The 13027-nt window shown below is 47.1% G+C and overlaps 1 protein-coding gene across 1 annotated transcript; it reads right to left on the bottom strand.

The window, feature by feature from the left end:
- Positions 1–4505: 4505 nt before the first annotated feature.
- Positions 4506–12337, bottom strand: LOC125725304 (dermatan-sulfate epimerase-like protein). The gene has a single exon (XM_049002138.1). The coding sequence runs from the start codon at positions 11557–11559 to the stop codon at positions 7954–7956; it is 3606 nt and encodes a 1201-aa protein (XP_048858095.1). The 5' UTR covers positions 11560–12337; the 3' UTR covers positions 4506–7953.
- Between the last annotated feature and the right edge of the window lie 690 nt (positions 12338–13027).

Below are 13027 nucleotides of genomic sequence, written 5' to 3'. Positions count from 1 at the left end.
GCAACTATAGTGCGTAATATTGTGAAGAGATTGAGAGAATGCAGAGACATCTCAGTGCCTAAAGGGCAAGGTGGGAAACCACTGTTGAATGCGAGTGATCTTCGAGCCCTCAGGCGGCACCGCCTAAGAAACCATTATGCCTTTGAGAGAAATATAGCCAATTGGTTTCGGGAGTACTTCGGGAGACAGTCCGACGGTGCATCCAGAAATGCAACCTGTAGCCGTATTACGGAAGAAGGAAGCCTTACAATAACTCTGCAGAAACGCCAGGAAGTTCTCTGGGACCAAGATAATCTCTGATGGACCGAAAGAACCATGTGCTGCGGTCAGATGAGTCCACATTTAAGCTTGTTTTCGGGTAAAAAAAAACTGGCGTCGAGTTCTCTGTGCCACAGATAAAGCCGGCCATGCAAATTGCTCTTAGTGAAAAGTGCAAAAGCCAACATCTGTGATGGTATGGGGGTGCATCAGTGCCCACGGCATGGCTGAGCTACATGCCTGTGAAGGTAGCATCGACTCTGAGGGCTGTATTAGGATTTTAGAGAGACGTATGTTGCTATGAAAGCAACATCTCTTCTCTTTTGTGCACTGGGGCACAGTTATGCTGGAGCAGAAAAGGGCTCTTCCCAAGCTGTTCCCACAAAGTTGGAAACATAGAATTGCAGAAAATGTCTTGGTATGCATATTCTATACGTCAAACGTTAATTTTATTTCTATTACTTAACTCTGTAAACTTAACCCTGTAAAACTGATGCCAGTTTTGTGAGACAATTCAGAGGAAATGATGGAGTGAAACAGAGTCACATCCTCCTCTCAGAGAGGTGACAGCTTCTGTAGTGGAGATGCAGGCAGAAGCATTTTCCTCTTTCAGGCACCTGGTCCAAATCAGCCGCTGCAGACAATTAACCTTTAGACCAGGAAGCCACGAATGCAGAGCTGCTCTCATTCTACTGATCACCGTCCAGATAGACAGAGAACAAGTGTACAGTGTGCAGCCGCTGGCTGATTAAAGCGCTGCAGGAAGGCGGTGGACGTCTGTACAGGAGCCTGTGCAACCCTGCCAGTGTCCAGCAGCAGAACCAGCAGCCCCTCTGAGCCTTTCAACACCGTTCAAAGCAGCTACTAAACCGGACTTTTACTGACACATTTTACGCTTCTGAAAAGCAGAGAAAAGGGCTGGGATTTAGCTGCATAAACGGAGAGCTGTCTGAGAGACTGGAGGCACGGTGGATCAGTCCTTCCCACACATTCACTTTCCGGCACATTCTGAAATCCCACACAAACTCGTCAGTAATGGCAGCTGTCTGTACTTCAGGCGTCAGTAATGGCAGTCGACAGTAATGCGGCCATCAGTATTGCAGATGTCAATAACAGCAGCTGTCAGTACTGCAGGCATCAGTAATGGGTAGTCGACAGTACTGTCAGTCATCAGTATTGCAGATGTCAATAACAGCAGCTGTCAGTACTGCAGGCATCAGTAATGGGTAGTCGACAGTACTGTCAGTCATCAGTATTGCATGCGTCAATAACAGCAGCTGTCAGTACTGCAGGAATCAGTAATGGCAGTCGACAGTACTGTCAGTCATCAGTATTGCATGCGTCAATAACAGCAGCTGTCAGTACTGCAGGCACCAGTAATGGGTAGTCGACAGTAGTCAGTCATCAGTATTGCATGCGTCAATAACAGCAGCTGTCAGTACTGCAGGCATCAGTAATGGCAGTCGACAGCGAGTGATGGCGGTGTATGTGGGAGGACGGCTACAAAGGAGGCGTGGGATCGTCCTCGCCATGCATGTTCAGCACGTTAATGGAAAAGGTCTCCGGCACAGTGAGCGAATGGCTGCTGAACACCGATGTGCCACATTTCAGGTGGGAATTAAACTGGCACAATGTGTGCATGACCTCATTACCACAAGGCTGACTTACTGCTTCATGTACAGGGACTGTATCCATTCGCAGTGAGCTCTTACATAGGGGACCAGTAAGAGGCACAGTTGATAAGGTCCACAGGAACTAAACCGTGCTTATGGCCACGCTGTGAAAATTCCATAAACAGGATTTTCCATACAGAAATATTTCAGCTGGAAGCCATGATTCAGTTGGCACGGTAGGCTGGACCGCTGACCCCCCCCACCCCCCCACGGAGAGTGCACACGGCCCAAATTCAGATCAGCCAATGAATCAGTGCTCTTCAAAAGACAGTGCTGTGTTATTTAAATGCACCAGTTATCACATTAGCTATGCTCAAATACTGAGAGCATAAAATATCCATCTATTGTAGAAGGATGTTAACAACAATAATAAAAATTATTATTTAGATTGAAACAAATATAGTTGAAATGTTTCAAACCAGCCCCAAACTACTATCATACAAAACCCTCTACAGACCACATACTGAAATGTCATCAACTGAACACAGCAGTAAAAAAACACGAGGCTCTAAGTAAAATTACAGTCAATCTGCTCTACATGAGGAGCGGAAGTGAGCCCCAATCCTCAGCGACTGCTTCCATCCTTTCAGATTCATGGCCGGAAACATGAGTAAGTGAGACTCACTGTGATGCCTTTCTCACCACAAAGAAGTTGTACAGTGCCCAATTAGTGCACGCAAATACGGCTAGTTATTGTTAACGTTACAGTTCATCTCCGCATCTAGGTAAGATGTATAAGCAAGCACAATAGCTATAATTAAGTTAGAGAATGTTTGCAAAGGACACAGTACATCAACACCGTACCTTTAACAAACTGAATCAGAGTCAAGACTGAGCCAAACAGGGGGGATGAGTCCCAGACAAGCCCGTTACCAGAGCCGGGTAGGCAAGTCCACATCCGGAAAACTCAAGTTTAATTCTAGACTGAATTCAATCTGATTTAATCTGAATTCAAAACCTATAAATTGAAGAATAAACAAATACTGTACATCAAAGTTTACATTTATGTAAGTTGAATATGTTACATTTACATTAGATACTATAGCACCGGTATCCAGCTGAACATATGGACAATTGGTTCAGCAGCCAGACATGATAAGGACACGAGTTAACTACGTGGGTGGTTGCATAATGTTGAAAAACACTGAAGCTAATATTTAATATATGAAATTGGGGGGGGGGGGCACAGCTGTATACAGGCTGCAGACACAGGCTGTGGACTCGGGGAGGTTTTCTGAGTCACAAGTGCGTGAGTCCAGGTCAAGACAGAAAAAATTCACTCAAGTGCTCACCAAGATTCCATGCATACGGAGACTCGAGTGCCACTGATGTGAAACCGTTTCACTGCGATGATACGCAGTGATTGTGTGTCTCAGCGTGTGTGTATGTGACCTGCAATGGACGGACACCCTATCCAGCCTGTACCTCAACCCTCATGCCCTGTGCTGCCTGCAATAGCCTCCATCCAGCCCCCCCACCACCGTGACCCTGTCTAGGGTAAACAGTTAGAAGATGATGGACACATGGATTTTAAATCAGTTGAACTTCATGTCTAATTAAATTAAAGGACTATATTAATACTTGCCCTACTGATCTTGAAAAAAACTTTTTGCCAATTTCCAAGATAAAAAAAATCCATTGTAGCACATCAGTTGTCAAATGCAGTTTCTTCCCGCATAAATTTGTCTCGGTAAATGCTGAAACGAAAAGCCTGCCGACATCTCCCACTGCACCGTAAAACACATCAGGACCCGTCATCTCACATTCCACATCTGCATCCAGCTGATGCTCCTTGATAGGCAACTGCTGGGGGGGGGGCTGCATTTTCCTGTCAGCCCCTGCCAAACAGTAGATAACAGAGCACAAGCTCGTCACACATCTGATAGCTCACACGCACCCCTCTGACAATTTAACGAGGGGGCGTGTCCTTCCACCTCCAGGCGAACGCCACGCACACCCCCGCCATCTGACAGGTGTGAGTGCAGTGAGATATTACCTAAGGCGTTCTTAACCCCCAAAGCCAAGGGCACATTCCAGTGTTTTTCCAGAACACCCCGTCTTACTTAGACCTAACAAACCAGATGGTTCCACAAGAAAATCAATCAATTAGTCCACATTGAAGGCCACATGGTGTGTAGAACAATGAATACAAGGGAGATGGGCAAAGTAAAAACATGTAAAAGGAGTGTAATTACATATTTTTGTAATATTGTATGGTTAAAATGCACGATTTCCCAGACAGGCCTTGGAGACCACAGCAGGGGGGGGGGGGGGGGGTCTGTCTCCCTTCCCACAGCCCCACCCCCCAGGCATGACCCCTAACCGACCAACAGGCCCACAGATGCTAACCCATAAAACAGCCTCTAAGGAGGCTCTATTGCACCAGGAAACAGACATTTAAATTCCACCAAATTCCAGCGAAACGTAAACTTGCTTCCTTGACGAGGTCACATGTTCCACACAATTTTTTCCATCAAGCAAAAATTAGATGGTCAAAAATATGTTCAGTATCTTTAAGCAGAACACTAATGTCTAAAGGTGCATACAAATAAAATACTTCCATGGTCAACGAAATCTCAGTAAATGTATACATTATTTTATTGTCTTTCACTCACAACATCAGATTTCCCCATGTTTAAAAAGAAGGAGGGAGGGAGAGAGAGAGAGAGAGAGAGAGAGAGAATGCAGGACTTTAGCTCCACGGCACAGGAGCCTGACCACCTGGGAGAAAAGTGACATCGGCTCCATTGAAGGGGCACCTCGATGAACGTCTCTCGATGGAACACCCAAGATGGGCCCCGACTATCGGAAACAAGGAGCAGAAGAACATTCCAGAACGCTGAGGTCTCAGCTCCCAGGGTGTCCATCCCCTTGCGACCTCTCGGCGGCTCCGGCCATGAGCGAGGCAGACGTGAAAATATGTCCCCCGGATTTGGTTACGTTTACAGTGAAGAAACAGCACATGTTGGGGGCGGGGAGGTAACACAAGGGGTGGGACAGCGTGGGGGGAGTTGGTGCAGAGCTCACTGTGCACTGGACAGCCTCACATGACTGGAAGGTTATACAGAAAACACAAAGGCAGATACAGCCACATCCACAAAGGCTCTGACTGCAATACAGAACTAAACTAACTACAGTTAGAGTTAGAGAGGACCGGCTCAGATATAAAGAAGCTTCGCAGGAATCTCTCAAGCCTCAAATTACCTGCTAATGAACTTTTGAAGAGTATCTCCATTATCTTAAATCTCCTGGGGCACCATTCATATCGAAGATCCCACACAGTATATATGAGATTTTACCATGCGTCTTACAGTTTAATGAAGGGGGAAAACGCACAATTTATTTAGTACCTAAAAAGGGATTTGATCAAAATGAAAAGATCAGAAAAGCAGATTAGGGTAAAATTTACAAAAACATGAAAGATACACATACGGATGTAGCCGCTTGAATTTTCCCCAGTTTCCATGATGGGACCTTGGCTGGTCCTTGGCTGGCCCCTGCTGGGTTCTGGGTGGGACCTTGACTGTAATGAGATCCCCCACTATGATGTAATGAACAAGTAGGCCGGCATGATCCGCCCCTTACCTCTCTGTGTGTAAAGTACTTGCAATGATTTATCCATCCACCAGGGGGATTATGAAAGCAGAAGTGACTTGGCGGCACATTCACAGAGGGGGGTCAGGGCAGTCACAATGACATGTGAATGTGAACTACTAAGCCAGCACTGATTTGCACGGGCCTTCAACTCAATTGTCCTCCTGCCTTTGTTGTGCAAACACACTACTCACCTGTTGAGCTAGCAGTCTGAGTAAATGCAAATGTGCCAGGGTTCAACAGTGTGTTTGCACAACAGAGGCAGGAGGACAATGGGCTGAAGGCCCGTGCAAATTTGTGCAGCCTTGGTTCTAGTTAAACAAACTTTTCAAAAACCTATTTTCAGTGGTGCTGAGAAATTGTAAAAAAAAAAAATCACATTATAAACATTTCTAGCCAAGACTTTTGAGCTCTGAAGCTTATAGACATAGGGGCTGGCTACACAAAGGTGAATGAGACATTCAAAGAATTGTATGAGGTTTGAGTATAAAGTGTTACAACTCTGAAGTGATTGGAGTCACCACACCTTTGCATACTGTCAATGGCCCATCAGTCTGGAATGTCTGTCACTGCTCCTCACACCAATCAGTTTGCAAAGGCAGTGTGAATTTTACAGGTTTTTTCAATTGCTAAGACAGATACTGCAATACTGAAGTTGCTTTCTCAAAACTTTTCATAGAGTCACCACAACATTAGCTTATGTGGGCTAAACTGTTAAGCATTTTGCTTTGCTTTCATACAAAATGCAATCAATAACTAAATTCTTCAAAATTTATTCTTCAATTAATTTATCAGAGGCCATTTTGCACATAAGTACATACTGACCCTAAAACTGCTAGTAAAATAGTCAAAACCAAAATATATCATTTTACTAAATTACTATCAAGATCCTTTCTAAAATAGATTGTAAAAAACACATAAAATAAACAAATTGTGTTAATTGACACAAGATCAAACAATGAATGCTGTATGCCAAGATATTTCTCCAGAGCAATGCCAAGGATGGATCATGTATGTGAAGAGACAGAGTAGAATCTATGGTACTGTCTTAGCAATTGGAAAAAAAACTGTAAGAAACACAATACTAGCCTTTTCACAGTTTATAACATGCAACAGATTAAACGTTGAAGTATAAAATGTGCAATCACATTATATTACAGGAATAATACAATACAATAAATGAATATTAAAACAACAAATTAGTTAGCTATTAGTTGCTGAGCTATTACAGTTCTCCTCAAATGAGCTTGATGGGCTGAATGGCCTCGTTTATAAATTTCTTATGTTTTTATGTTTTTACATAAATTGTCACTCCTGATCAGGATGTCAAGCTTCTAAACAGTTGTGGGTTATGCTGAAAAGCCAGGTCTGTGCCTGGAACCCAACTAGTTTAAATGAACTAGAAATTCTGCAAAGAAGAGTGGTCAAAAATTCAGCCAGAATTATGCCAGAGGCTTACTAATGGCTACCAAAAGATTCTGGTTGATACCTGTTGTATGTAAACTTGTGACCACAACTAAAATGTGTTTTTGTAAAGAAAGCGCTATCTCATGGTAACACCCTGAAAGTGAATAAATGGGCGGGTTTAGATGAGAATTTAGGCACACCCCCAGAAGGACGGGGGTCAGTCCCTTTGCCTGGCTTTTGGCAGGCAACCGGCAGGCAGCCGGCTGGCAGTTGGCTGGCAGCCGACAGGCAGCCGGCTGGGAGGGGAAAATTCAAGCGGCTACATCTGTACCTCATCACTGTCAAGCTACCAGACGTAAACAGTGTGAAATCAGCAATTACACTTCCGATCCCGGGACGGACTCGGCGGAGCAGGCAAGTAAAAGCACCTCTGGTTCTGTGTGGCATGGGGGTGGGCAGGAAAGCCACACTGCAGGCGTAACCACCGAGACCCGAAACACAGATCAGAACCAAAGAAACCAAATAAACAACAAGGCAAAAGAAACACAGCCGGACTTAAAAGATTCAAGCTTCAGTAAACATTTCAATATTTTTTGTTTCACCACATATACCTTTTCCCAAAAATATATGGTATAAAAACAAATACGAATAAGCAGAGACTATAAGAAAATACACCTTTACTTTGATGATTACTTTCCAGGGGCGTACAGAAGATCCAAAAAACACAGCTGGAATGTATATTGACAACATGTGTAGGACTCCTAACTCCTAGACATCACACTGAAATGGATGTTTAGGCGGCATTGTGGCCAGGAAGATATTACGTAAAGATTGTTTGACATTTTAATATAAAACATTTCTTAATCTGCGCAAGCCACAAAGCGCACAAAGAACAAAACCAACTACCATCCTAAGCTTCTGATTCAGTGCCCTATGACTCCACGGTTACACTTGAGTACAAATTCAACAGGATCCCCCTGTTAGTGCAAAAGAGTGAGTGAAGCTCTGCTGACCTGCAGCATTAATCTGTGAACCGCGCATATCCCAAACGCTTCATCACCACCCAGCATATACTGTCTATACGCCGGATGTCATCGCGAGGCATCTTCTGCCTCCACATGCCGATGCTGCCTGGAGACACATCTCCCTCATACATCAGGCTGAACAGATTGGTGGAGGTGGTGAACATGAGCTGGTTTAAGGCTGCCGGAGCGACGGGCACCTCCAGGAAAGTGTGTATCCTGCCCGCCGTCTCCTCGGGGAACTGCACGACGTCCTCGAACCTGACCTGCAGATGAGCGTTGGCGGGCAGGCTGCCGACAACCCTGAGCGTGGCGGCGGTGTGGGCCAGCCATAGGTGAGCCAGAAGCAGGACAGGGTTGCTCTCCGCGCGGGAGACGAGCTCCCGCAGAAGCCGGAACTCCGGGGCAAAGCCCGTGCACCTCTCCCCGCCACGATCCTCGTGAAAGACAAGGCTAAGGTGCTGCGGGATGTTCTTGAGTGTGTACAGGCTGGGCTTGCTGTTATAGAGCATGAGATAAATCCAGGCTCGTGGGTCCCTCACCACGTATACAACCCGCAGTGATGGCCCAATCACCTCATGGACGAAGGGCAACTTCAGGGACCAGCTTCCACTCTTCAGGTTGAGGACTGCGCGGGCGCTCGGATAACGGCCCACGTGCCGCCACAGCTCCCGAATGTATTCTGCATCCTTCTCCAGAGCCCTGAATCCTGCGGGCGAGTCCTTCCTGCTCACTCTCATCCTCCTGTCTTTTGAGAACCCACTTGCCTGCGCAAACCGGCCGCTCGCCTCATGCAGCTGGATGTTCTGAAGATGCAGCTTGGTGCTGTGGACCAGCGAGTGGAACCAGCCCTGGAGAACCTTAAACTGTCCATCCTGAGCATCAGACCCCGACCACTCACAGGCGTCCACCAGGGAGTCAAATTCGAACTCGCTCTCTGGGATGTCGACGTGCTCCGTGGGGATGCTGATGTAGAAGAAGTCGGAGCTGTTGTAAAAAAGGTACTTAAGGATTTCTGCCCCAGAGCCCGGCAGTGTTGTTATGACGACAGTGGGGAGAAGAAGCGGCTGCTGGTCTGCGAGTCTCCCCGGTGGGTCTGATCCAGAGACACCCTTCCATCTGACACTGCAGAGGAGCTGATCGCAAGTATTAGAAACAAAGAGAAGCTCGATAACCCACAGCAGGAGCACTGATAGCAGGGTGTATCGCATCAGCTTGCTGAAACAGATATAAAACTTTCTCTGCAAAGCCAAAAACCCGATGGCAATACACAGTGTCACTCCCACAACTACAGTAACTATAAAGCCAAAGCTAAACACTGCATGATCCACTCGGCTCTGTTTAGCTACGAGCTGAGTTCCCACACCAAAACGGATGACACGCTTTCCATCCTCTGCCTTTGCATAACCCCCAAAACCTAAGTAGTTCAACCTGGCACTTAAATCTTTATAGTTTGTTACGATGGATACTATATTCTCTGTGTCGTTAACTGTCAGAGACAGTGTCAAGCCATTTTTGCTGTCGTCTATAAACCTGCAGTTCGTAACTTTGACGTACGGACCATACATCACGTACGCAACCCTAGTAACTGCACGGCTCATGGGGAACGTCACATTTACAAACTGCGTCCATCGTTTCTTAAATTCCGCCGCCTGCTCGGCTTCCTGTATCCTTCCGGCTGGACTGGCGCCCTGACTGTCCAACCAAAACATTCTATAATGAGCGTCCCACACATCCATCAGGGCCCCGTTGAACTTGTCATTGAATCTATGAGGGACGTACTTGAAATCTATGTCCAGGTTGTGAAAAAAGGCACTTAGCATATTCAGAGGAGAGTCTTCCGACTTCTCCACATGGTCCACCACCAGTAAGGTCTGCGAGTTGAGCAGAACGAGGGCCCGGTACACACTTTTGAGCTTCATAGCCGAGGAATATGCTGACGCCGCCTCCCCACTCACAAACATGGCATCCTGGTGCGCGGAGGCAGCTATGACCTCGCCAGCCATGTCACCTACTTCGCCATCTGCCCAGCGGAGCCACTTGGCACACTCACCCAGCTGCCCCTCCCAAGGTTCGTTACATTGGCTTGTCGGGGAGGGTGCGAAAACGAGCACATTGTTCAGGTAACTGTATTTGGGTCCATACAGAGCCTCGGATACAAATACTTGGCCGTTTGGGGCAAAAGTAAAGGAGTTTTGGTCTGGGTGCTCATGCCCAGGGTTGAAGCTATTCCAACCCTCAACCCAGGAATAGGGCTTGGCATGGACAATGTCATACACCGCCCTGCCACCTAGCCTCCCAGATTTGAAGGAGACAAACGTGTTGCCCTGCAGGTCAGGCATGCCGGCACCATATGTCACCACACCCCAGTTGGAGAAAATGTGCATTGCGGCTTTTCCAGAACCAGGGGGCGCTCTCGGGGTTAGGCAAGCATCATACCAGATATACTCCGTGTGCAGCGTAGTCCAGCGCTGAGCAGATGACTGACCCATGGGTCCATCTTTAGGCCGATGTTTTCTGATCTGTTGGGCAAGCCAGTTCCCAGTGCCGTTGCGCAAGACAAAGGCATCCAAGAAAACCAGCTGGCTCTCTGGCCCATAGAACCAGTTGTAGTTAGAATCCGCAATGCCCACCGTCCTCTGAAAGCCTGGCAGAAGGGTGGCATAGTAGAACCAGTAGTGTGCACGGAGCCAATTGTTCTGAGTGTTGTCGATGTTGAAGTGGCGCTGGGCCAGAAACACATACTGTGTGATGGACTTAGCAGTGTAGCTTCCATAGGCCACACCTTCATCCAGGGACCCATCCACAACATGGTTCAGAAGGAACATGGTCTTCTCCATGTAATTCACACAGACCTGCTTCCAGATCATGGTCTCTGGATCGTTGTGCTCGCCAGCCACAATAGAGCCAATCAGTACGGCTAAAATATTAGTGGTCTGATGATTCTGTAGGAACTGCTTCCCCCAGCCCCTATACTTGGACAGTTCATAGAGCTCTTCAGTCACACTACGGATCTTCTTCAAGTATCGGTCCCGTTGCTGCCTGTCCAAGGTGGAGTATATGAAGTCATAGGCTGTGGCAAAGCCCGTGAGGGAGTGTGCCACCGGAACCTCATCATTCGGAGCGCTTGTCACACTCCAGTCTGGGTACTCGGCCATCCTGTCCATGAACTTGAGCAGGAACTGCTGGGCGGCGCCATCCTCTGGGCAGAGCAGGCAGTACAGAGCCAGTGGAGCCAGATTGTTCCCGTAGATCTCGTTCCACTTGCTGGTGAACTCCTTGTGCTTAACCGGGGGCAGATACAGGGCAGGGTTAGACAGCATGGTGATGACCGCTGAGCGAATCACTCTAAAAATGTGGTTGTGGGTGGTGGTGGAGCGCTGCCGGAGTAACTGTACATCCGCCCGGTCAAAGAACAAGCTGGGGTGGAGGTCGTCTGCCACGAGCTTCCACTGTTCTGTGACACCAATCGTTTTGAGCCTGAACTGCTCAAAATCATCATTAAAAACATCTTTGTCTGTCCCATTAAAAACACCTGAGAAGGCAGCCCCCAGTGCCAGGAATGGCAATAAAACCACAGTCCGCCCCATGCACTCTACAGCCATGATCCAAAAAACAGATTTTTTCCCCCCTTTTAATTTTCTCCCTTTTCTCTACAGTTTTCTTTAGCAGTCATTCAAAACGTATCCAAAGGAAGTTTTTCTTAACCCGTGCTGTATTCCACCTCATCCCAAAACACGCGTATCTAAAGCTTAATCAAGCTTTATTTTATTAAAACTATAAATAACATTTACTTATAGCGTCCGGATCCCCTTTTAGTTGTTGCTGGTAGAGCCTTAACACACAGTCTGCACCGGGGGACATGATTTACGGAGCCGGGGTAGAGAGTCACAAAAGCCGCCGGACTTACGCTCGGAAATGGACGCAGGCTATTAAACCACAAAAAGGGCTGTGAGCGCAAGCTTTATATCCGCTGTTTTCCGAAAGCTTGGACATGCATGATCCAGGGTGATTGTATTTAGAATATCCAGCTTGCGTCCGTGATCCGAGATCCATGTGCCGACGCTTGTATGCATCTTTCAAAGGCGATCAGCCAGCCGACCGGGCTCCGCTTCCTCCGGGCCAGCGTGAAGCGCACGACGCGGTCCTGGATCTGCGTCTGCGGCTCCCCCCCACCCCGAGCTCCTCCGCACTTTCTCTCATCCCATATTGCACCCCCGCCCCCAACTTCAGGCAACTTCCGCTGAGACGGAGTGAAAAACGCAAGGACTCTAAAGGAAGTTCGTACTGTTGAAATTACACAGAGCCGGCAGAGAAGGATGCGTTGCTGAAACAGACAGTCCAGCAAAAATAAGAAGTGGCTCCGGACGGCTGGGGTACGAACACTACCCACAGCCCTATGTCTGAATCCAGTTCCACTATATGTCTGCAGAGGGCGCTAGAGGCACGGGATGGAAAAGCATGTGGACCGGGGGTGCATGTGATTTCACTGCCACAAAAATGAACTGATACGCGTGCCACACGAATTCGATTATTACCAATAATATAATTATTTCATCTACCCAGTCACTCAATTTTGGTCAGTTTACTTTTTGTTAAAAGATTTACAAATTAAAGAAGAGGTGTACAAATTAAATGCCCAAATCAGAGAAACATAAATAGTCCACTTTTTTAAAGGATGTAGCAGAGGATAGATTGAGTGTATGGAACAACCCAGATACTTCCACAGCTCCTGCCCTCACAGATCCATCCATCTTCTAACTGCATGTCCTGCTCGGGGTCATCGGAGACCCAGAGTGTATCCTATCCAGCACGGGACGCCAGTTACCCAGACATTTGATGAGCCTTTTCACTGGTATTACTCTCAGGAACATTGTGTCAGACAGAGTGTGAATTTGCATCCTGATTATGTCAATGCCACTCACAGAGAGAGAGACAAGAGCGACGTTTCCACGGCGACCAGGGAGCGCCTAACATTAGGCGTCGTGCCTGTATACTGCGCGGATGTTTGTTTCCTCTCGTTTAATTATCGGGAAAATGGAATGGAGTGATGCACATTTTCTTGGCACCATG

The sequence above is a fragment of the Brienomyrus brachyistius genome, unplaced genomic scaffold (assembly GCF_023856365.1).
Source record: "Brienomyrus brachyistius isolate T26 unplaced genomic scaffold, BBRACH_0.4 scaffold64, whole genome shotgun sequence".
NCBI lineage: Eukaryota > Metazoa > Chordata > Actinopteri > Osteoglossiformes > Mormyridae > Brienomyrus > Brienomyrus brachyistius.
The sequence above is the reverse complement of the archived record's forward strand: the minus strand, read 5'-3'. Positions and strand labels throughout refer to the sequence as shown.

Coding starts and splice junctions, on each gene's coding strand:
- LOC125725304 (XM_049002138.1), bottom strand. CDS start 11,559: ATGGCTGTAGAGTGCATGGGGCGGACTGTGGTTTTATTGCCATTCCTG.